The 26,239-nt window shown below is 38.1% G+C and overlaps 2 protein-coding genes across 2 annotated transcripts in view; both read left to right on the top strand.

The window, feature by feature from the left end:
* The first annotated feature begins 2,560 nt into the window (after positions 1–2,560).
* On the top strand, positions 2,561–25,922 carry LOC114688534 (gastrula zinc finger protein XlCGF26.1-like). The gene is made up of 7 exons (XM_028863110.2): positions 2,561–2,648; positions 8,772–8,842; positions 19,289–19,342; positions 20,081–20,129; positions 22,145–22,271; positions 22,698–22,754; positions 23,143–25,922. Exons 3-7 carry the CDS (start codon positions 19,332–19,334, stop codon positions 24,912–24,914), a joined length of 2,016 nt encoding a protein of 671 aa, XP_028718943.1. The 5' UTR covers positions 2,561–2,648; positions 8,772–8,842; positions 19,289–19,331; the 3' UTR covers positions 24,915–25,922.
* Positions 2,572–26,239, top strand: part of LOC114683972 (zinc finger protein 420-like) — a 593,185-nt gene continuing 569,517 nt past the window's right edge. Inside the window, exon 1 of the mRNA XM_037202605.1 lies at positions 2,572–2,648. The gene's annotated coding sequence lies outside the window, so the exon portion shown is untranslated. The remainder of the gene's footprint in view (positions 2,649–26,239) is intronic.

Genomic DNA, 26,239 nt, shown 5'->3' with positions numbered 1-26,239 from the left:
TAGCTTGGAGAGATAAGAATCAAATCGATAAAAAGTCAGTTTTATTTTCAGACTGGAGGGAGACTGAGAAGAGAGAAAACAGGAGAACTCAATGGAGAACTTGAGGATGAGATGGAAGATAAGGAAGAGCCAGATGGGGAAGTACTAGATAGGTAAGAAAGAGATGAGAAGAACCTAGATGGGCAGAACTAAGATGTGAAAATTAAGATAGAACTTAGAGTGGACAGTAGATAAATATAGAGAGAAATCAGGCAAGAAAAGAATGAGAACAGAACTGAAGCTATGTAGATAGGATTTTATCCCAGAGGAATAAAATAGACCGACAAAGGATTTGCTGTACTTAGATTCTTTTCCCGAAAATAATTCTCGCCATTCATAGTTTCTCTTCTGAGCCCCTGGAAAGTATATTATTAAGGCTGGTCCTATAATAATATACAAGAGTATAGAAAGCATCACATGAGGTAGGTATGAGAAATTCTTAACAGACATTAAATCCTCTGGAACTGGAATTGTGAATGGTTACAAAGCAACACATGAGTGCTATGAACTGACTTCCCGTCCTCCGAGAGAGCATAAAGTGTTCTTTGTTGCTGAGCCATCTCTCCAGCCCCCAGGTAACATTATCAAAGCAGGAGTTTTAAAGGTTTGCATAGTCTCAATATATGACATTCCCAGAAAAAAATTGACATTACACTGATCTTGAATGTATTTACTGGAGAAGCAGCCATTTCTCCCTGTTGCTCTACTCTGAGATTGTGTCTCAAAGAGAATGACTGGACCTCTTCTTGCCTTTTCAAATCCAAGTGTCAAAAATGCACATATAAACTACATTGATATTAACAACAGATACTGGAGACAAAACAAGAGCAATAACATATACCCACAGTATTAATAAGAATCCAACTAAGCACACCCACAGTGCAACTCAGGATGGAGTATTGGTGAAATTATTGAGGCCACTCCATGTGGTTAAAAGGGAGGTTTATTTTGTGGGGTAACTTACAAGTGAAGGGATAGGCTACAGGGTCTGGGAAAGGTGTAGCACAGTCTGGCGGTGTTTTCTGGAGAACTCTGCTCGGTCTACCTCCAGTGTCCAGGGTCTAGGAACCAAGAGAGTCAGCCCATCTAGATCTCAGGTCTTCAGGGTCCTCTCTCGGCCCTGCCTTGTAGGTGTGACAGTTACCAAAGCCTCAATGGGGGTTGGAACTTCCAGATCAAAGCTGGAATGGCTACCCACTACAATGGAGCTTCTTGAAAAATAAAACAAATTTAAAAAATGAGACTGGATGTAAGAGACAGGACCAGGTGGAGCTCTGTGTGTTGGAGGCCATCCTGGTGGGCTTGAAGAGTTGCAAGCCAGCTAAGGCTAAAAAAGTGAATTAAAGCACATATTTCCCACAAAACATTCACTTCAAAGCTGACATAAAGCACTGAGAGTGAAGGATTTTAAGTGACAAAAAGATTTGCCTTGTAAATTTATTTCGGGGGTTCTTAGAGGGACACTACATTTAATAATAAAGCTTTTCAAACATCAGTACTGGGACTGTCACTGTGTCAAAGCACCAGGGAGGCTGCATGACCACACAGAGCCTCAGTGAGGAAGATGATGAGTAAGGCAACCATCAAAAACAGATGACGCCCGTGGCCTCAGACAGGGAAAAGCCCAGGACAGAACAGGAGAAGGGCTGCTTCTTGGGAGATGGTTTCCTGGCATAGCCAATAACCAAGCTGCCAACACCACATCAATGCCAGCCCCTGATCCCTGATGCAGCCATTATGCTGCCCAAGTACCAATACACTGTGCTATGACGTGGGTTTCCCAAGAGGACACACTGGTCTGGAAATCCCATCTGAACTGCTGGAGAAGGGAAATGCAGGGGTGGGGGTGGAGTCTGTTGAGATGGGGCCTGTGGTCAACAAAGAAGCCAGGCAGACACCAGCCTGTTTAGATCACTGGAAAGAAGAGGATTAGAACTGGAGAAATAAGCACTATCTTGGTGGTCTGCATTATTTCAGTCTTATCACTTCACCTCTTAAAGACACTAAATGTTGAGTGTGAAGGAAAGTTTTAAAAGATACTTCATGAAAGTGGATAGCAATAAAGAAGATGAATGGGCACAATTATGGAAGATAACAGACAATCCAATACAAAACTCTGTAAAAAACAAAAAGAATACTGACCAATGATAAAATGTACCAAGGATGATGATGAAATGTTTGCTAGAAGGCTATATTATCAGCATAGGTTCATTTTACTCAACAGTTTCCAAACACATGACACAATCACTAGTAGAATGGTAGGTAGAAAATAGAAATGCTGGGAAAGTTCAATGTCTAACAATTAGTGACAGATAATGAAATCAAACAGCATGGTGGACTTCGGAAACTAAATAAGTGCCCCAGGCTGGCGGGTTTTAGGATGCACTTAAACAGCAGCTGGAGTGTACTGGGCGGGGCCAGGCCAAGAAGTGACAGGAAATTCCACCATTTCCTGTTGGACTGCGTGGTCCGGAAGTGCATGAGGAAGACCCGCCGGGTATTCGGGAACTGAAATCTTCCCAGAGCCGCCACCTAGGGCGGCCTGGGAAAGTCGCCAGTCAGCAGCGCAGTGGCGGGAACCGCAGCCCGGCGGCCCTGGAACCTCCCAGGTCAGAGGAGCTGCGGGGCTGGGACACGGGAGGGGAGGGACCGGGGTGTGCGCGCGGAGGCTGCTTAGAAGGACGCTGTCAGCTCCCGCTGTCCTGCCCGGGGACGTCGGGGATCCTGCGGCAGCTTACGACATCACCTGCGAACAAGTGCGGTCGTTTCTGTCTCTAGGAACTGGGTGCCTCGCTCGCTCCAGGCTCACCCCTTAAAAGTGTTCGTCCATCACAGTTCTCTCTCATGCTCCTTTCTTGCTCTCTTGACTGTTCTGTCTCTGACACGTGCCCACTCCGAGACGGACTTCCGCTCTTTATCTCATCCTCCGCCCCCAATAAAGCTCTTTCCCTAGACCTGTAGCATGTGGCGTGAGACTCTCTCTGTGTTCCTCCTGCGTTGTCTTCAGTGTTTGTAATTGTTTAGGACCTTGAGTGTGGACACTGACTGGGCCGAGAGATCTTAGTGTACATTAGATGAACACTTTCTTCATGAGTAATCATGTGGAACGTGTGCTGTTTACATTAAGGTTATGTCAAAGCTTTTGTACGTTGTCAATTTTGGGGGGTTTATTTCTTGATTATAATATTTGCTTTGCATTTTTTTTTGGCTTTTTGCTAAAATCTGAGTATTTATGCATTGTAGAATGAAATTTTTGGTAATAAATATCTCCATTCTGTAGGAGATTTCTTCATACTTTCAATTATTACCATTTCTATGCAACTTTTTTTCAATTGAACACAGATATCACCAGTTCATTGCTTTTTACCTATTTTCATTTTTATATGTGGATATTTACCTTTCCTAACAACACTGGTTGACGAGGCTTTCTATTGAGTAACATACGTTAATGGCGTTTTGGTGAAATTCAGTTGGTCACAGCAGGTTGGATTGTCTCTGGATCTGCTGCTCTTACTGCTTTAGGCGTCTGCTCTTCTGCCGCTGCCATGGTGCTGTTGTTCCTGTGGTCTGCAGTGTCATCTGAAATCACAGCTGCGATGACTCAAGCTTTGCTCTGCGCTCTTAGGGTCTTTGTAATTTTGTGATTTATAAATAATGTAAATTTGTAGGAGTCTCCTGATTGTACCTGTGAAGTAAATCATGGATAGCTTGATTGTCATCAATTTTGGGTTAATCATATATTTTAACACTGTCATTTTCACCATACTGTATTCTATTTCATGTGCATTCCTGTTTTTCCATCTTCCAGGGTCATCCTCCATTCCTTCAGTAAATTCAAGTTTCTATTTTATAAGTATTTCTTGTGCTTGGTTAGTGTTTTTGTTTTTTGTTTTTTTTAACTTTTTTATTGTTACTGTTCAGTTTTAATTAAATAAATAGAAGCAAATACAGATAGTATAAAACAAAAGTTCTATCTCCAAATAGACATTGATATCTCCTCTTTAGTTCTATTTGTATAAATATTCTGAGTATAAGTAATAATATTTAGTGATTTCATAGGTTTATCTACTCAGCATTACCTCTTGCTATGCTCTGACCGATCACTGGGTAGACATGTTTCCTTCCCAGTTTTCTCCCTTATATTTTATGTATGATTTGGACAGGTTTGGGCCAGGTGTGCAGGCCATAATGTGTCCATAATTCCAACTATGTCATATAGCTAGAGGGTTTTTCACGTGTCACCTCCCCATCCTCCAGCTCTTAAAATCTTTTACCTCCTCTTCTGTAATATTCTCTGCAATTTAGATGTGAGAAGATGGAATTCCCATTATAGCCTGTGCAGTAAGCAGTCAATTGTTCTCAGTATTTGCTGAGTTATGAGTTTCTGAAATAACTGTTGTCCATTGAAAACAAAGTTTCTTAGACCTAGACTGAGAGCAACACCAAGGTATGGTGTGAACAGAACCAGTAAAAGGCAGATTGAATATTTGTACATGTAGCAGAATATCAGTAGTGGATTCCCTCATAGGGCCTGTGACCTTCACCATCACTGGCTTTTGGCCAGGTTCCTAGTACCATCCATGTATTTCCTTCTGTGGAGGAAGCTTCAGAAGAAACCATAAGGCCTTTCTTTACCCAAAAAATAGTCTTGCCAAACTGACACCAAGGGGTGTTCCTTGCCTGGCACGTTGGTAATAGAGCACACAGGATCCAAATCTGGGTATGGCCATTAATATCTCTCTCCACAGCCCCAACTTGCCTAGCAGTTTTTGACACTATAAATGCTACCACTGGGGAGTCTAAGATATTTTTTAGACACCATGAGTAGTCTATTGAGTTCCAACATCTTGTTGGTATGTAAAAACAAAGTAATGTTGTATGTGCATTAATCAGCATTTGAGGAGGTCAATCAGATCTTAGCTTTTTCGTGAGTATTTCTGCTTTTAAATTGCAGAATTCTATTTCTTATTGAAGAGGTCCCTTTTCTTTATAGCTGAACTCTAATATAACCTTTAAATTTTTCTCTGTCCTTGAACTGTGTACCCAATGATGCATTGTTTTGAGTGTGGAAGTCACTCTTCTCTGTCCTGATTAGGGCAAAATGATTCCAGCTGTCCTTCTGTATTGTTAGGTTTAGGATTATGTCTGATTGTCTTTATTATGCTGATGCATATTCCTTTCTTTGTCATATTCTTCAGAGCTTTGATAATGAGCAGATATGATACTTTGCCACAGGCCTTTCTTGAATCTATTGACATGATCATTTTTCTTCTCTCACTGAGTCTACATATTTGGTGTATAACATTGATTAATTTATGTGTTGAAACAGTGTTACGTTCTTGGCATTAAATCACCTCTTATTCTATTTCCATGTAATTTAGACAAAATCTCTATGTCCATGTTGATCCTGGAATCTGGTCTGTGGTTTTTCTTTGAATATGCTTGCTTGGGCTCATCTGGTTTGGGTATTTGGCCTCACCTGCTTTGGGTGTTGAGGTAAAGCTAACTTTTTATGTTGAATTTCTACCATTCCTTTTCTTTATGTTTTGTGTAATATTATCCTTGTGGTATTATTATAAGGTTTTTGTAAAGAAAAGGAGAATTCTCTTCTGAATGTCCTGTCCTTTGACACTGTTAAGGAGACTTCTTGCTTCAGTCTCAGCACCGTTTAATGCCTTTCTAGCTTTATACTTTATACTAGCAGGTTGAGTTTTCCATGTTTTCTTCAATTCAATTTTTTTGTGTATGACTTTCCACAATACTCCATAAGGTAAGTCTGATGTCATTGGAATCCACTGCAATGTCCATTTTTCAACTCTAGTTCCATTACTTGGGGATTCATTCTTTTATTTTGTATTTGCTGAAAAGTGCTTCATCCATCTTTTCGTCAATTTACAGAAACAAGTCTGTTTCCTTGACTCATTGTATTGTCTAGACTCTGTTTCATTTATTTCTACACAACCTTTTAAATATAAGGAGACACTGCAGATTTTATTGAATCAAGAAGTATATTTTAGCAAGCTTTAAAAGCTGTAGTTGTAAATTTAACATTTAGTAAGCATACTTTTTTCTTCTACCAATTTCTATCTGGGACTTACAGTGCACATTAGAATGTAAATACAGCATTCAGAAACATGTTTTCATATGATCAGTTCTTAATACTACACTTTAGGGTCTGGAAAAGTTCACTATGTGTGCATGCTAGGAGAGGATATCAAGCCACACTTTTTACAGTGATAAGATGAACTATAGGAGAGAATTAGAAAGCATTGGTCAAATATTTCTTATCACTCAACCATAAAAATTCGACTGCCTTTTTTCTCCTTTTTCCAGGAAAAAACATTTTCCCATAACACATGAACAAATTCTATTGGTGTTGTTTGGTTTTTTGGCTTTGTTTTTTAGAGTAAGTCTATCACTCATTTGCCCTGTCAGGCTCAAGTTTCACCATGCACACCAAACTGGGCCCCCAAGGGATCTGCCTGTCTCTGCCTTCTTGGTGCTGGGATTACAGCAGTGCAGGAACACAGAAGGCTCAAACACTCACTTGTGTTGTTTTTAATTTCATGATGTGTTGGCAGTTGGTGCTGTGACTGTGGACTGCTCTCAGGAGCAGAGGCAGTGCTTGCAGCCTGCTCAGCTGGCTTTGTGCAGACACCGGATGTGCCGCAATTGCAGCAGTCTGTTTTGTGTGTGTGAGAATAGTTTTCTTCCAGTCTGCGTTCTCAGGATTCTAAGGAAAACTACTCTGCAAGTATGTGAGCTTTGTGTGAGTGAGTCTCACAGAGGAAAGTGAAATCCTCAGAGGAGAAAAGTGCATTGCCTGATACCATATTCTTCATGTTTGTCCTTTTGGGAGGTGTTAGTCTTTCACTTTGTCCCATGTTCAATTCAGAAAGACAGCAGCGTATAATACTGTCATTCCATTGTTCAGCGCTTTTTCTTCCACTCTTGTGTTTTCATTGAGCTGTGATTAGAAATGGTGGGACTCAAGTTATGGCAACTGAAAATACTCCCCAAGTGCTTTATCCTGACAGTACATGAGATCTAGGGAAGAATCCTTTATTTTCTCTTCATCTACTGAGTACAATATTACTTGAGTTTTTGAAAACCGATAGGAGGTACTCTTTCTGAATAAGAATAGTCTTCTTTCTTCAATGTTCAGATTTCATTGATAAGCCAGACCTACTCACTTTTAATGCAGAACCTAGAGCCTTGGAGGGTGGAAAGGAACTAGACAGTACCAAATATACCAGGTATTTTGGGGTTATTAAAGTAGAGTTGTTGAGGTGATTGAGTGACAGTTGAAACAGAATGGGGGTGCTGTTGATGACTCAGCAGTTAATAGCCCTTGCTTGTCCAGAAAAGGACATGAGTTCAGTTCTCCGCACCTACATGGAGGTTGACAGATTTCTGTAACTTCACTTCTCGAGATCTAATGTGTTTTTCTTACCTCAGGTCACACTAGACACAAATACATGTACATCCTGCAATTCAGTGATACACATCAGCTAAAATACAAAATCGAAAGACAAAATTTTAAAGTCATATAAGTGCCAATGAGATATGACATTGCTTTTTCCACATTCTCTTTCTCTGGAAATGGTACTAGAATGGTGGTTTTCAATCTTCCTAATGCTGCTACTCTTTAATTCTGTTCTAGGTACTCTTAGGCATATCTGCGTGTATGTGTGGCTACAGCTGGAGATGGACAGAGGAGTGATTTCACAGTTTCTAAGAGCATTAGAAAACACATGTTGTTTGTGTGACCCCTGTGAAAGGGTCACTCAACCCACCTCCCTCAAAGGGGTGACAGCCCACTTCTAGAGTATTGTAAATAATTTCTAGATTATACTATTGTACATGTTACTGGCTTTCTATGTAAGAATCAATAGTAGGGGGAAAACGTTACTTGACTTTGCATGACAGTAATGACATCCCATAATATTCATATATCTTTTATGTTTTCAAATAAATACAAATGATTTTCAGTACTTTAATTTTAGTATCTTGTAAAATTGGGAAAATTGGTGCCTCTAGGTTTGTTTCCAGATAGCTCTTTTTTGACATTTTTGCTACTTTCTTTAGAGTCTATTCCTTTTTAGAGTCACATTTCCCATTTTCTAAAATGATGCTGTCAGGACACTGATAAAAACTGCTTAGTATCTCAGCAGAAATTTAGATCTGTCTTTATTGTCTTCCCATTGATATCACCTGTTGTCTTTCTCCAAGCCAGTACTCATGGGTTTTCATTGCTATAATTTTAAGAGATTTTGAAATCTTGTTTTTCAGTTCTGAAGAGTTTTTAACTATGTTCTTTCTGAAAATTTCATACCAGCTTTTCATGAATTTTTTCTGTTTTACAAAAATTCCCCATTCCTGTTCAAATTTTTTACTTAGAATTCTTACCTAAGATAAACTCTTTTGGATTGTGTTCCCATATTTGAATTAGAACATTAGAAATGTGTGCCAGTGTTCACCTCTCATATATGCATTCTTTTTTTCATCTGCTTTTTCTATTCACACCCGTGTTTGTCAGTATTTCATTTTTGCAAGAATGTACTGTAATTAGTTATTCATACAGAACAACATGTGCAATATAGTTGAATGTTCTGTGAATTTTTGCTTCTGTGGTTGTTGAAGAAGCTGTACATTGATTGCATGGTGGCTGCAGTAAGTTGGATTCCCCCTGACACCACGTTTCTGACTTCTTTATTTTTCATTGCCTGCAGGATTTGTTGTTGTAGAGGTCCTTCAGTGTGGACACTTGACTCTGTAGGGAGGGTATTTCAGTGCATATTAGGTGAGTATTTTTTCATGCCTAACAGTGTGGAACATTTTAATGTATATTTATTTGCTCATATAACTGTGTTTTAGCATAATCTATTCAAATCACTTGCTTCTTCATTGAATTGATTATTATTTCTTTACTTTGTGATTTTTTTCTTTACTTTATGATATATTCTGATTATTAACTTAACATACCATGAAAAGCTAGCTCATAAGTTTATCTACTTTGTAATCTATTTCTTCATTGTTTTGAATGTTACATTTTTTTTGTGTGTGCTTATAATTGCACATACCCATTTTTTTTTTTTCAGTTTAGTCTCCCAGCATACATGAAAATCTTTAATTTACTTTGTAGGGTGAGAGAATCAAACCAAGTTAATATTTTTTTGTCTATGTAGATGCATTTCCCAGTACTTTTGATTGACAAGGCTGCCTATTGTGCATCATGCCTGTGTTATTTTGGTGACGTTCACATGGCCATTGCTGTTGTTTTCTTTTTGGATCTGCTACTTTATTGCATGGGGCTGTATATCAACTCTTCTGATACTTCCTCATTCTAGTGATCACGTGACTGTGCATTGTCATCTGGAATCAAAGCTAGGACAACTCAGGCTCTGCTCTGTGTACCTGGTGTTGCTCTGTACACTCAGATTCTTTGTGCTTCCATGTAATTTTAGTTTTCTCCTGTGTGTTCTTGGGAAGATTATTTGATGTATTTTGTGTTTCATGGATAACCTCTATTCTTCTGCTAGTACAATCTTTGTCCCCAGTTCTGTTATCTTTCCTGGGATTTTAACCAGGTCATTGGTTTTCTTCTTCATGACTCTCCTGTCACGAGTCATTCATTCTGTATATGAGACCAGTTACAAATCCCTAAAATAACTTCTGCCCACTGTATACCAAAGTTCTCTGCATAGGCTGACAGCAGTACTAGGTTATTTGTGAACACAACCAGATAGAGGCAGCTTGAATATTTGTGCATGTACTGAAATGTCATGAATGGATTCCTTCCTATAGACTGTCACCCTTTCAGTCATTGGCTCTTGGCCAGGTTTCCAATGTATTTCACATATTTCCTTATCTGGAACTAGCCAGATAACACAGAATTCATAACACAGAATACTGTCTTTTCACTTTGGCACTGTCTTAAGAAATCAAGGGAGCAACCACCAATCTGTGATCCAGGGAACAACTTTTTTTTTTTTATGTGAGGCTGACACACACAGGATTAGCCAGTGCATATATAAAGTGTGAAACCCAAGCTCACTTATACAGTGTTTTATATCCTTCCATTCCTATGAATTCCTCCAAACCTCTTCCACATTCCAGCAATCCAGAGAGACACAGATTCTGACTGGCTATATTGAGTTTGTCTAAAACAGTTTGCTGAATTATATGCAGAAAAAATGTCCCTAAAAAACAAAATATACCAGAAAAATTTATAGTCCTGAGGTTAAAGGAAAGGATAGTAGTTACAGAAGAGACATAGTAGTACATAGCAAGCCTGTTGCTGACCATTCCTTCATCTCTCCTGACCCCATGCTACATCAGTGGACAGATATACTGTGCCAGGCAGCTTGGTGGTGTGGTACTGAATGTTACATGTGGGTAAGGCCATTAATCACTTTTCTCCTCCACTAACTTATATAGCACCTTTTGTCTCTAAGAATGTCACCATCAGGGCATCTGTGATATTTGCATTATCTATTTTCTTTGCCATTGTGGCTATTACAAGGCTCCTGGAGTTTACCCTCATCCATGCATTCTAATTCCCCTGTTCTACTATTTGCATTTTCAAGAGAATGACCTTTGTGCCTGGAGCTTCCAAGAGCTTGCAGTTACCTTCTCATTGTTCTGTGTTCCCATCCCTCATTATCTCCATTTTTATTCTATTAGTCCCCTTGTATTTCATGTATGTTTTGAGGCAGGTTTCAGGTGGGTAGACAGGCTTTCATGCATTCATAATTCCATCTGCCACTGTATATGACAATATGGATATATTGACATGGTTGTGTGACTTCTCTCACTGATTCTATATATTTTGTGCCTTGAATTGATGGTTTTGTGGGTGTTAGGGCAGTCCTACATTCCTGGCATGAAATGAATTTGAATTGTGTTTCAGCATCCATCAGAGAGGATCTTTTTGTCAATGTCCATCATTGCAACTGATCTGTGATTTTCTCACCTGCAAATATTTTGTATTCTCATATATCATTTGTAGCAATGTAAAGGTGAAAGGATAAAGTGGTGATATGGTACCTTTGGTGGGCCATTCCAAGGTGTGCTGCTAAGAGAACACACTATGCACAACAGATCTAGTGCAAGAGGTTTATTGGAGGAGAAGCAAAAGACCATCTTGGAGTGGGGACATGGGACAGAGAGATGGACAGACAGAGAGACAGATAGATCAGGAGACAGAACAAACAAGACGGAGAACTGTGAAGAATGGACACTTAAGCAGTGATTCTGTTACATATGGAAGTATGCAGTTTGTAGCTGACAGTGGGAATATGCCTTGCCTCAGCAGATGTTGACACAAGCTTCTGAAGATGCTGCTGCTGCAGCTGCTGTAAGCTGTAAGGGATGCAGATTTTGAGAGGACACCTGGACCTGGCACCATGCTGGAGGAGATAGATATATATTAGGGGCAGAAAATACAGCTAAGGAGTTTAAAGTGAAAATTTTCCTTAGGTATACATTGGAAACTTTTAGGTCCATAGTCCTGGTAGTTGATGGAGGAGAGTTGCATTGCCAGGGAAAGAGGAAACTTAGGCTGTTGATTGACAGGAGTTGTTATCTGTAGTTCATTTGACCCATGAAAGGTAGGTTCAAGTCAGTTTCATACAGCTTACAAGAATTTTTCTGAGTTTACAGAAAGATATGTTTTAGTCATGATAGCATTCCCACCATTTGTAATCTGTACTGAAATCCACACAATTGAAAAGGCAGTGGACTTACAAGTTTTATATATGTTAGCATTACCATTTGTCTTAGGGTGTCAATTGATGTGAAAAGACACCATGACCATAGTAGCTTTTATAAAGAAAAACATTTAATTGGGTGGCTTATAGTTTCAAAAGTTTAGTTCATAATCCTTATGGCAGGAAACATCGTGACATGCAAGCAGGCATGGTGATGGAGAAGGAGCTGAGAGTTCTGCATCCTCATCCACGGGCATCAAGAAGTGAACTCTCTCACTGAGCATTCTTTGGGAATTGGAGACCTCAAAGTCCACCTCCACGGTGACACACTTCCTAATAGTGCCACTCCGTTGGGCACCATCACCTTTCAAGCCACCACATCATTGTTTGTAATCTGTGCTGAAATCCACATTATAGAAAAGGCAGGGCACTCACGCCTTTTTTGTCATAGGAGAAGCTTGTGAAACTTGGTATTAGAAGCATGAACACCCTTTTAGGTGAGCTCAGAGAAGATAGAAAAAGAAAAGCTGTCTTGAAATTGATTTTTAGCAGGAATACAGACTGTGAAAGAGGGGATTCTTCCCTCTATCCAGAAGGCTGGATATACATATATTAGACAGACATTTTTAGCACAATGAGAAACAGTTTTATGTCTACAATGCAACTAAAGGAAGTTTAGACTATTGAGTTTGGGATTTACTAGAGCTAGATTAATAGCTTATCAGAATTCCACTGATTAATGTTAAAGCTCTGTACCTTTGAAGTCTTAATATAACAGTAGCATAGTGAGGGGGAAAGATTCTAAAAACTGCTGTGGATATTGCTCTATATAAATAAAACACTGATGGCCAGTGACCAGGCAGGAAGTAGGTTGCCAGGCAGGAAGTAGGTGGGACAAGGAGAGAGGAGAATTCTGGGAAGTGGAAGGCTGAGGAGGGAGACACTGCAGCCACCGCCAGGACAAGCAGCATGTGAAGACACTAGTAAGCCACCAGCCACGTGGCAAGGTATAGATTTATAAAAATGGGTTAATTTAAGATATAAGAACAGTTAGCAAGAAGCCTGCCACAGCCATACAGTTTATAAGTATTATAAGCGTCTGAGTGATTATTTTATACATGGATTGTGGGACTGTGGGGCTTGGGGAACCTGGAGAGAAGCCCTCCAGCAACAAAAAACATTTTTCATTTATGTATATTTTTATATTTCCAGTTACTTTACTATCACCAGTTAAGCTTTCATCTCCTCCAGCATTAATAACTTACATTTACATGTCTTAAGTTATAACTTGCATTTATACACCTAAAAACACCTTTTTAGACCCTGAAACATTTTCTTAGATCCTCTAAGATTAAGCTTTAAACTTTACATCTCTTTTCTATCTAATCATTCACCAGGAGACAGAGATGGTTGATTATTGAGGGCTGTCATTGTACAGTGAGTGCCTTTAAATAAAGAAATAGTAAAAAGTTACATTAAAATCTGTTTTGTGGATTTATTTCTTTTTGGAGTCCGGTAATAAAGTAAACTGTGTCTAGACTTAGTAGTACCTCAGGGAAAGTGAGGACTATGTCCTGAATTTTACATTTGAGAACTGAGAGGGCAGCTGAATTCTTGTTTTCTGATGTTAAGCTGGCCTAGTTATCACTAGTCTAGTCATCAACAGTATCAGAGACCTGAGAAAGATGAATTCACCGGAGTAAACCTAAGTGCAGATGAAGCATCTTCTGATTCTATAAAATAATTTCAGAGACTTGCTGGCTACCTGAACATTAACCCTGGGTTCTACTGTGGTTGTTACTTTGGCTGCCAGGCTCAGAAGACCTGACAGACTTTCCTGTGGAGTGAGAACTTGGGGGAGAAACAACCTATCTTTTCTAGGAAAGTGGAGCATTTAACTCCCCAGTCTCCTGCTTGTTCACAGTCTGGACAGGGTCATTGGAGCAGTCAAGGTGAAGGGCAATTATTTGCCCTGTGGCCAGTCTTGCCACATTTAAAGCAAGGTCCGGTGGGATGTTCTTTTGTAAAAGCCATCCTCTTTGGAGGAGATTAAGGGTGCTACTAGGAGTTGGCCTGTCTCTCTATCATGAAAACCTTTTTATTAAATATTTAAAATGACATATTCTGCAGATCTCTGAAGGTCTGAATAAAGGTTTGAAGACCATTATCTAGAAGTATGTTAAACTTTGCTTCTAGTTATTTCTTTTAGGCTTAACTCTAAAAACATATACAGAAAACTAGATGAAGCTTATTCCTGTAATTAATTGTATTAGTATTTTGCATGGCTACAAGTATAGTTCTGAACACATTCAAGAATTTGGCCATTTACTAGGTGACTAACCATTAACTTGTATGTCTTAACCTTGTCAGTTTACAGTAAATAGCTTTCATAAGACTAGGACATTATGTTCCATCCCTATTAGGTTTAGTCTTAAAAATAATGATTCTGAATTGAAGCTCTTCTGGTATCAAGATAAAACTATTACTCATAGATAACAGGTCATAGAGAGACTGGCAACTTTACTTATTTATTTATAGTGCATGATATACAACATTGCAGTGTTTTGTGTGGCTTAGTTTATCCAGATATCTAAAGGTTAACCTAAAGAAAGCTTAAACTAAAGAAAAATAAGCTAGATAAATATTGTTTGAAACTGAGTAGACTGTAGGAATTATAAATTTTGAGTATCAAATATAATTTATTAACCAAACATTTTGTTACTCTTCTAAATTTTCTAGAAGCTTGGTGTTGAACAATTAGCAAAGACATAAGTACTTAGGTGTAAATTTCTAAGTCAGCTTTTGTTAATCTGAAATTTCATAATTATATACAGTTTATTCTAAACCAGAGTTGAATCATATATATAGTGTGTTGTGACAAATATAACCTTAAATTTTTATCATTATACAAAGGTCCATACAATCTAAAATATTTGAGACTTGTTGCTTCCTTAGTCTAAAAGCAGATACAATGAGAGCTCATTAGGACTGAGAAGTATTATAATTGTTCCTTTATACCACGTGGTATACAGGAGGTTATTCCAATTTTTTTATCTGTTGAGATTTGCTTTGCGACAAATTATTGGTCGATTTTAGCTAAGGTTTCATGGGGTGCTAAGAAGGTATATTCTTTGTGTTACAGTGGAATGTTCTGTAAATATCTGTTAAGTCCATTTGAGTCATAACATGTGTTAGAACCCTTATTTCTCCATTAAGTTTCTGTCTGGCAGGCCTGTTCAGTGCTGATAAAAGGGTGTTGAAGTCTCCCAGTATTAGTGTGTGGGGTCTGATGTGTGATTTAAGCTTTAGTAATGTTTCTTTTACATACGTGGATGCCCTTGTGTTTGGGACATAAATGTTCAGAATTGAAACTTCATCTTCATGGCTTTCTCCTGTGATGAATATGAAATGCCCTTCTCCATCTCTTTCAATTGATTTTAGTTTGAAGTCTATTTTGTTAGATATTAGGATAGCTACACCAGATTGTTTCTAAGGTCCATTTGTTTGGAAAATCATTTCCCAGCCCTTTTGTCTGAGGTAATGTCTGTCTTTGAGGTTGAGGTGTGTTTCTTGTATGCAGCAGAAGGATGGATCCCGTTTTTGTATCCATTCTGTTAGCCTGTATCTTTTTTATAGGTGAATTGGGTCCATTGATATTAAGGGATATTGATGACCAGTGTGTGTGTGTGTGTGTGTGTGTGTGTGTGTGTGTGTGTGTGTGTGTGTGTTTCCCTTTGGGATTTGCAATTGTGTGGTTATCTATTGCCTGTGTTTTGGTGGTTGCAGCTAACTTCCTTAGGTTGGAGTTTTCCTTCTAATACTTTCTGTAGGGCTGGATTTGTCTATATGAAATGTTTAAATCTGGTTTTGTCATGGAATATCTTCTTTTCTCAATCTGTGGTGATTGAACACTTTGCTGGGTAGACTCGTCTGGGCTGGCATCTGTGGTCTCTTAGTATCTGCAGAAAGTCTGTCCAGGACCTCCTGACTTTCAGAGTCTCCATTGAGAAGTTGGGTGTAATTCTGATAGGTCTGCCTTTATATGTTACTTGGCCTTTTTACTTTGCTGCTCTTAATATTCTGTCTTTATTCTCTGTGTTTAGTGTTTTGGCTATTATGTGGCAAGGGGACTTTTTTTGTGGTTCAGTCCATTTGGTGTTCTAATGCTTTTTTGTTTTTGTTTTGTCTTGTTTTTCTAAACAGGGTTTCTCTGTGTAGCTTTGCACTTTTCCTGGAACTCACTCTGTAGCCCAGGCTGGCCTTGAACTCACAAAGATCCGCCTGCCTCTGCCTCCCGAGTGCTGGGATTAAAGGCGTGCACCACCACTGCCCAGCGTCTATAGGCTTCTTGTACTTCCACAGGCATGTGTTTCTTTAGATTGGGAAAGGGCGGTGGTGGTGCACGCCTTTAATCCCAGCACTCGGGAGACAGAGGCAGGTGGATCTCTGTGAGTTTGAGGCCAGCCTGGGCTACAGAGCGAGATCCAGGAAAGGCGCAAAGCTACACAGAGAAATCCTGTCTTGAAAAACAAAAAACAAAAAACAAAACAAATAGATTGGGAAAGTTTTCTTCCATGATTTTGTTGAATATATTTTCTGTGCCTTTGACCTGGAATTCTCCTTCTATCCCGATTATTCTTAGCTTTGGTCATTTCATGGTGTCCCAGATTTCCTGGATGTTTTGTGTTAAAAAATTTGCTGGATTTAACATTTTCTTTGGCTGATGAATTTATTTCCTCTATTGTAATGCCTGAGATTCTCTCTTCATTTTCTTATATTCTGTTGGTTAAGCTTGCCTCTGTAGTTTCTGTTTGTTTACTCAGATTTCCTTTTCCTGAATTCCCTCAGTTTGTGTTTTCTTTATTGCCTCTATTTCAGTTTTCAAGTCTTGAACTGTTTCCCTCACCTGTTTGTTATTCTTGGGTTTCTTGACATTCTTCAAGAGATTTCTTGATTTCTTCCAATTTGTGTGTGTCTTTTTCTCCATTTCTTTAAGGGAATTTTTCATTTCCTCTTTTAGGTACTCTATCATCTTCATAAGGTTGTTTTTAAGGTCATTTTCTTCTGAATCATCTGCTTTCAGATGTTCAGGTCTCACTGTTGTGGGATCACTAGGTTCTGGTGGTGCCATATTGCTCTTTATGTTACTTCATGTGTCTCTATACTGTCTTCTACCCATTTCTTCCTTTAATCTGCACAGGTGGAGCATCCGGTGGCACTTCTTCCAGTTGGTTTCAGGTGGGGCCTGCGGCTCCGGTGGTTACTCTTCTTCCCATCTGGTGCAGGAAGGGCATATGGCTCTGGTGGTCTCTGGTGCTGTAGGGGATAGTTGGTAAGAAGGGGGCAAGGAGGCTGCTGCCTGGTCTCTGGGGCTGCACTGCCTGGGGACCTAGGGACTACAGGACTGGGCTGACCAGTCTGGAGATCGAGGCCTTACCTGCTCCCTACCGGTGAAGGGAGCCTATGGATCTGGTGGTCTCCAGTGCCACAGGGGATGGTTGGCTTGAAGAGGGCTTGGGAGTGGGAGGAGGCTGCTGCCCAGTCTCTGGACCTGCGCTGACTCTTCCCAATGAGTGCAGGGCGGAGTATGTTTCCGGTGGTCTCTGGTGCTGCAGGAGGATGGTTGGCTTAGTGAGGGCTGAGGGTGGGAAGAGGCTGCAGTCCAACCTCTGTAGCTGCACTGGCTGTGTGTGGGCCACAGAATGTGTCCCCAGGACCTAGGGGCTCGAGAACTGGGCTGACTAGATCTGAGCTTTACCTGTTTTCGGGGTGGGGGGTGGGTGGTGGTGGGTGGTGGTGTATGCCACTCCTGTAGTCTCTGGTGCCACCAGGGATGGTTCAGGAATGCTCATTCTTATGAATAATTTTGATATTGGTTATTTTCCCGTGTCCATGTGACTGTTACTATATCTACTTTTGTGGAAAATGTCAGCATTTGCCTCATGACCTTTGCATCAGTTCTTCTGGTTGTTGTTAGTAATGTGCAGTTTTTTTTTTTTGTCAATGTGACACAAGCTAGAGTTATCAGACAGTTGGGAACTTCAATTGAGAAAATGCCTCCATGAGATCTGGCTATAGTTTATTCTCTTTATTAGTGACTGATTAAGGAGGGCTCAGCCCATTGTGGGTGGAGCCATCTCTGGGTCGGTGGTCTTGGATTCTATAATAAAGCAGGCTATGCCAGCCATGGGGATCAAGCCAGTAACCAGCGCCTCACCATGGCTCCTGTATCATCCCCTGCCTCCCAGTTCTTGCCCTGTTTGAGTTCCTGTTCTAAGTTCCTTGAATGATAAACATCAATGTGGAAGTGCAAGCCAAATAAATTTGTTCCTCCCCAACTTACTTTTTGGTCATGGTATTTCATTGCAGCAGTAGAAACTCTAAGACAAACTATGTATATCCTTTTTGTTTGTCACTTCGTATGCTTAGAAATCCATTTTTTTGTGCCTTTATTTTTTTCCCTGAATGTCTTAAATATTTACTGATAGAAGTAAATTCATTATTACTTTGGGTGATTCCTAGATCTTTTGGAAACAGCCTGAGTGGCTTAGATTTCTAACTTACTTTTCAAATTGTCATTACTAATAAATAAGAAAATAGGCGATTTTGTGTGTTTGTTTTGTACTTTTCATTAATATGTTAAGTACTTACCAAATCTAAGATTTTCTCATAGTTACTGTCAAATTTGTGTGTGATCACATCATCATTAAAGTGGAATTTGGTGCTTTACCTTCTCCTGAATCCTTTGTATTCAAATTTTTCTGGCTTACTATTATGCCTCGGCATTTAATAAGACAGCACATGCATCTTACTCTTCTTGCAGTTTTCTTACCAATGCTGCTCATTTTTCCTCTGTACTGTAATGTAATGTAATGACAACAGGACACACCTGCCATGTACTGTGTTCAGCTGTGTTCTCTTTCTATTTCCTCTGAGTTTATCACAAAATCTGTTGCTTATGTCTTATGACATTTTCATGTCTAGTGGAATTTTCATACCACCAGACTTTTATTCATTACCTTTTAGAAATATTCTTTTGGTATAATTACTGTTATTAATTTACTTCCTTCTAGTTAGAAATGGTAGTTTGTTATTTTTTGTTTTTGTTTTTGTTAGACATAGTCTGCTATTATCCAACTCCTGTTCATCTAATCCTTTTGTAAAATGTATTATTTCCTGTGCTCTCATGGATCATTTCTCTCTGATTGTTCTATGTATACTTTGCCTGTAATTTTGATCTGCAGTGCTGCTTGAGTGGATGACCTTCATTATTTCATAAACTTTTCTACACACCATTCCTCTTCCATGAATTTTAAGAGTTTCTGGGTGCTACCGTAAGGTTCATAGTCCTTTTCTTTCCCCATTCTAAACATCCTCCCATGATCTCCTGTCTGTAGGAATGTTTACAAGTTTTCTAGAATCATTTTGGGCTTGGGGTCTTTTTATGTGGTTTGGAGTTATCCATTACAGAGTTGTATTAATTTTAGATTTGTATTTTTGACATCTTGATCTGACACCAGTCTTTTTTCTTGAGACAGAAAACTCAGAGAAAAGCAATAAGAAGAATGAATTCTCTAATAAATGCTCCCCAGGTCAGTAGTATCATGTCTACTTTTCTTTGAGAATTGATTTTATTGTTAAAAGTATTCAAGACTTCAATTCTCTATATATGGTAATGTTATTGAAGTTATTTTCTATGATTTATGTACTGTTTTCCCTCGAATTATCAAAATTAAGTGATTAGATTTACCCCCTTATACTTCCACATGATTTTACACTCTGAAGAGAAAAAATTCAATGACTTAAGCCCTGCAATTCTGAAAGAGGATCTATTGTAAATGCTGCTCATAGAAATATATTGATGACCAGTTTCTACATAGGATGGACATGTGTCCTTTGATATTCATGAGGAAAGAAAGTTTTATGTGCCATATATATTGCATTTTTGGAATGGTCAGGTGTTCAGAATCAAACTTATGAATATGGACAATGCAAATACATGGATAATATTCCAAGACATCCCTGAGAAATGTATGGAAAAGTCAAATTAGAAGAGATCGCTGTCTGAAATCCTAATATTAAATATTTCCTGTGCATCATAGGGGCACAGATGATGGAAGTAGCATGTCCCTTGTTCTTGCCATAAAATTGATGTCTGTGAGCAGATATATATTGTAATATACTGGTTTCTCTCTTTGACATTTGATACACAGAGATGATAGGTGTGTTGACACTTGAAATCTTAGTTTCGGGAATGGTTCTGTTTAATGCTCGGTGGGAAGTTCTCAGACAGATTTTTATTTTCTCTTTCTTTTTGTTTTATTTTTCAGAAGAAGCATACTGTTTCCACATTTGTACTACATAAAGTGGAATATATTAGTAAGAATTTTCTAGAGAGTATTGACTTGGTACTGCACATAGTCACCAATTTTCAAGCATGAATGACTATCCCTTGTAATTTACTCTCTTCTTTTCTTTTAGAGGAAGAAGGCTCCCTCTACCCTTTGTTTTCCCCTCCCCGAAGCAATGTATTACATAGGGAGGAATTCTAAAGAAGTTTTTATTTCTTGCTTTATAATAATATTTTATTTAAGTATATGAGTGTTAATCTGCATTTTTAATATACAAAGGATGGTTCATTATGCGCCCATATCACTTAGGTGAGCTCCAAACACTTGGCACTGAAGTCAGTCAATGTCATGAACTGCCATGTTGTAGAGAGAATTGAATTAGGATTCTCTGCAGGAACAGTGAGTTCCTTTAACCTCTGAGCCATGTCTCTAGCCCCAAGATTTACTCTTCTGGTGCACATTTGTGCCAGAGATAGTATATAACCTTGAGTTGTCTAGTTTTTGAATAGTGAAAAAATTATAAATAATACTTAATTTGTTCAACCTAAAATCCTGGAAGGTGAGTGAGCTTAAATACTGAAATAAAGAATAGAGTTGTGATTAGAAGTTCAAATTTTCAATTAAGTCAATGTTATGAATAATAATGTATTCAAAACTAATGAGGAGTTAGTAAAATCCCCATTCAATCTATTTGTTTTGATCACAGAAAATTTTTCTACCACATTTGAAGGCATTGTCATATTCCATTTAGTACATGTAGCATGAATCTTAGAGAGTCTTATTAATAAAAACAAATCTGAAGCCAGGTATTGAGTGAAGCTGAAAGATCAGAGAAGCAGAACAAGCCCCAGCTACCTCACCTTGACAATTCCTCAGCTGATCTTATTTCCTTAAACTGGAAGCCTCTGTGTCCTCATTTCAATGGGTCTCAGCTGAACTGCTGCTCAAAAGCCTAAAAGCTTAACCAGCTCTAGTTTCTGATTTTCTTGCCTTATATAATTTTCTGCTTTCTGCTATCACTTCCTGGGATTAAAGGCATGAGTCACCATCGTGGCTGTTTCCAGTGTGGCTTTGAACTCACAGAGATCCAGGCGGATCTCTGCCTCTGGAATGCTAGGGTTAAAGGCGTGTGCTACCACTGCCTATCCTCTGTTTAATATTGTGGCTGTTCTATTCTCTGAACCCAGATAAGTTTATTAGGGTGTACAATATTTTGGGCAACACAGTGTCACCACATTAGCTAAACAAGATTAGATATGGGGTTGTTATTTTAAAGAAAGAAAAAGAAAAACGAAGATATAGAAAAGAGTACATCATTGAAGCTACTCTGTAAAAAGGGAAGATATAAAAATAAGATAAAAGGTAGATTTTTGGATCTACTAAAAAAAAGAGACCATGGATATGATAAGATAAAAAGGGAGATTATTGAGTCTACTTTTTAAAGGGAACTATTTGTTTTAAATAGGATAAGTAATGAAATTTTTTTGTCTGAATCTGTCAAATGTTAATGGACTAAACATTGTTAATGTAATTCGTGACTATATATTGTATATACTATTTTGATATAGTTTTTCTATTATTAGTTATAAGCTTTTTTAAATTATAGACAAAAAAAGAGAAATGTGGTGATATTGTGTTCCCCAAAATATTGTGTATTCTAATAAACTTATCTGGGGTGAAAATATATCATATAGTGACATGAGCATGCTAGCAAATGAATGACATTTTAAAGGACATTACAGAATGAATACTTGAAGAGATAAAATAAGTCCTTTGTCTGTTACTCAGGTCTTAGAATACATCACAAAATTCATGAAGGAGAGAGACCATATGTAAGCATTGTCATTCTATACATTGTCTATGGAAGAACAGCAATGCTCAACTTCTGACACATCCCTACAACACTTATAGAAAACTTTTGTCCTTGAATAATTGCCATATCCCATCTGTATCACAAATATCTCTGCTATTCTTTAAGTTTATTTTGCCTAGGAATGTATTTTGTTCAGCAGCACATTGTACATAGGCAATTTTGTATTACAGGGTCTGTTATCATTAAGGAATGTGGATGTGGACTTCTCAAAGGAGGAATGGGAATATCTAGACTGTGCTCAGAGGGCATTGTACATGGATGTAATGCTGGAGAATTACAACAATCTAGTCTTTGTGGGTAAGAATGCTCTTGCAGAATTCGTGACTCATCCTTTTTATTTACCTATTGTGTATATGTAAACTTTCTGAATTATCTAGAGACTCCCAAAGATGTGGGAAATACTTGTTACCAATATAACTTTTTCATGGTTCTTCCTTTTTGATTTTCTATGTTCTATGCAATGCTATATTCAGTTTAATATTCTGTGTAATGTATCCAGCTCTCTTATCTAGTTTTTAATGAAAATTTCAAAGTTCAAAGAGAAAAGAATATTCAGAGCAAGGAAATATACTACAGTACACAATAGTTGGAATATTTTAATTTTACTATTGCATTAAACTATTTACCTATTTCTGATGATTAAAATGCATTCGGTTTTTAATGGAGAAAAGGCTGTTGTTTTTGTTTAATCATTTTCTTTTTCACATATGTTCTCTATTTTAGTACTGGCACAGCATGATTTGAATCCTAGCACTTTGGATGCTGATGCAAGAGTATATGGTGAGTTCCATGCCAACCTGGGGTATATAATGGGTTCCCAACTGACCAAAGCTGCACAGTGTGACTCTATATCAAAAACATAAACAAGAAAACAGAAAAAGATCTTCAAATGATCCTTTGGAGACCTTATTTCTCAGAGTTCTTTACTGCTCATTCACCTATTTGCATTCACCTTCTGCAAGGTATGTTGATTATATAAGCATGAGAAGGCTATTGTTGGTCACTGTGCTTTGATATAGATCAGGCATTTAATGATTTTGAAATAATAAAGACCATTGCAGAGATCTCACTCTCTTTGAGAATTGCTTCTTTACATGTCTTAGTAAACATCAGTTATTGAATTGCTTATGCATGAATCCCTTTGATCATAATTGCACTAATTTTCCAGAGTACCATCGTATATGTGATAAATATGGGAAAGTCTTGGATCAAAGCACAAAACATATTGTCCATGAGCATGTGAATATCCAAGAGAAGACTTATAAATATAATGATCTGGACAAAATGGTTCATGAACTCTCCCTGTGTTCACCACATGACACAAGTGATACTACAGAAAATTGCAACAAGTACAGATTTGCTACTCACAACCACGCCTCTGTTGAATCATCAAACATAAACAGACATAAAAGTGGGAAGACTGGAGAAGAACACTGCAAATATAAAGACTGTATAACCTGTTTAAATTTCTGTTCCATTGTTATTCAAAATCAAAGAATCCATACAGAAAATAAAGAACACAAAAGTACAAAGTATGATGAAGTATTTGACGCTAAACACATGCTGAAACAAACAGGGGAGAAACCTTACAAATGTAGTGAATGTGACAAATCCTTTATCCATGGTACAAATCTTAGAAGACATCAGGTAGTTCATACAAGAGTTAAGCCTTACACATGTAGTGAATGTGACAAATCCTTTACTCAAAAATCCAGTCTTAGAACTCATCAGAGAGTACATACAGGAGAGAAACCTTACAAATGTAGTGAATGTGAGAAATCTTTTTCCATGAAAGTCACTCTTAGAACTCATCAGAGAATCCATACAGGAGAGAAACCTTACAAGTGTAGTGAATGTGGCAAATCCTTTACCCAGAAATCCAGTCTTGGAATTCATCAGAGAATTCATTCAGGAGAGAAGCCTTACAAATGTACTGAATGTGACAAATCCTTTAGCCTGAAACGCAATTTTACATCTCATCAGAAAATACATACAGGGGAGAAACCTTACAAATGTAGTGAATGTGACAAGTCCTTTATCATGAAAGAGTTTCTTAGAATTCATCAGAGAATTCATACAGGAGAGAAACCTTACAAGTGTAGTGAATGTGACAAATCCTTTACCCAGAAATCCAGTCTTAGAAGTCATCAGAGAATTCATTCAGGAGAGAAGCCTTACAAATGTACTGAATGTGACAAATCCTTTGCCCTGAAACACAGTCTTAGAGCTCATCAGAAAATACATACAGGGGAGAAACCTTACAAATGTTCTGAATGTGAGAAATCCTTTAGGAGGGCCTCATCTCTTAGAATACATCAGAGAATTCATTCAGGAGAAAAGCCTTTCAAATGTAGTGAATGTTTCAAATCCTTTGCCATGAAACGTAATCTTACAACTCATCAGAGAATACATACAGGAGAGAAACCTTACAAATGTTCTGAATGTGACAAATCCTTTTCTAAGAAAGTCAGTCTTAAAACTCATCAGAGAATTCATACAGGAGAGAAAGGTTACACATGTAGTCAATGTAACAGATCTTTTACTGAAAGAAGCAGTCTTAGAATTCATCAGAGAATCCATACAGGAGAGAAACCTTACAAGTGTACTGAATGTGACAAACCCTTTACCCATAAATGCAGTCTTAGAACTCATCAAAGAATTCATTCAGGAGAGAAGCCTTACAAATGTACCGAATGTGACAAATCCTTTACCCTTAAAGGCAGTCTTAAAACTCATCAGAAAATCCATACAGGAGAGAAACCTCACAAATGCTGTGAATGTGACAAATTCTTTAGGAGTGCCTCATCTCTTAGAACACATCAGAGAATTCATTCAGGAGAAAAGCCTTACGAATGTAGTCAATGTGAGAAATCTTTTAATCAGAAAACCAATCTTAGAAAACATCAAAAAATTCATATGAGAGAAGCCCTGCAACTGTAATGTATATCAAAATGACAAGTGCATTTCTACGAAAGCCAATCTTAGAATACACCAGAGTATTCATATGAGAGAACCCTTTTAAATATTGTTTATGTATAAATCCTCATCTCTGAGAAGACATCAGAGAATACACACAAGAGTGAAAACATACCAATTTATCAAATGTGAAAAATCATTTATTTACTGTTTGCTCATCTCTTAGAACATATCAGAGAATTTATACAGAAGAAAACTTTGCAAATTGAGTCAATGTGAGAAATCGTTTATCTCTAACACCAGCTTTGGAAGACATCAAAGATTCATACAAAGGAGAAGCTCTATAAATGTAAAATATGGAGAAAAGCCTTTACCTGCCTCACATCTAAGTAAACAGTTGAAAATTCACATTGGGGAGAAAAGTTTTCATAGGAAATAATATGGCATTTGCTTTATCCACGCTCTATTCTTAGCAACACTCAAGGCTCCACATGACAGAATCATTATGAACTTGAGGAACTTGTAAAATACTTTTGTACTCTTCAAATCTTAGAACACATCAAGAGTTTATGCTGAGGAAATTCTGAAAATGTGACAATATAGGAATTTTTTCATTAAAGTTTTTACTTGTTCAGCCATAAATCCTTCATAATGAAGATAAAATGGTGAAGCCTGGAAAAGTTGATATTGTCTAACAGGTTCCTGGAGTTTGAAATTATCCATTCTGAAGAGTTTATTTAGCAAGGAAATACACCACAATAATACCTTTAAGAAATCCCAGAAACTGACAGGACTCAGTATCCCAAACTCAAATGGAGAAAGTCAGACAAATCATGCCACTTATAAGAGGATTTGACAAACTGAGCCACCAAGACAGTATTCTCTTCCACATGTAGATCTGCAATATTCTTCAGATGTCCAGTATTCTTAAGCTGTATCAGTGCAGGTTTTAAGCTTCACAATAGCAACTGTTTGAGTCCCTTCTCCCATATTCTTTTCAGTAACTCCAATAAAGGTCATTGATTCATCAAATTGGACTTGGTTCTGTTTTCAGTTCCCAATTGGGGTGAGTAGACCGATACATATGTTGAATCTCCCTAGACAAAGTGTTTTATAAAACATGTTGAACTCATTAATATTTCTTGCAATGTTGTAAACACAATATTGATATTAAAGCAGCAGTTCTAAACCTGTGGTTTGTGACTGCTGTCAGGGTCAAACTACTTTCACTGGGGTTCCTTAAGACCATAGGATAACACATATTTCCAATGGTCTTAGTAACTGAGATACAGCTTGTCTGTCCATTTACAGGCAGTTCTCCCCCCATGTAGATAGACATACATACAAGT

This window comes from Peromyscus leucopus, chromosome 1, assembly GCF_004664715.2.
Source record: "Peromyscus leucopus breed LL Stock chromosome 1, UCI_PerLeu_2.1, whole genome shotgun sequence".
NCBI classification, from domain to species: Eukaryota; Metazoa; Chordata; class Mammalia; order Rodentia; family Cricetidae; genus Peromyscus; species Peromyscus leucopus.
Note: the sequence above shows the minus strand (reverse complement) of the source record. Positions and strands in the feature narration are given on the sequence as shown.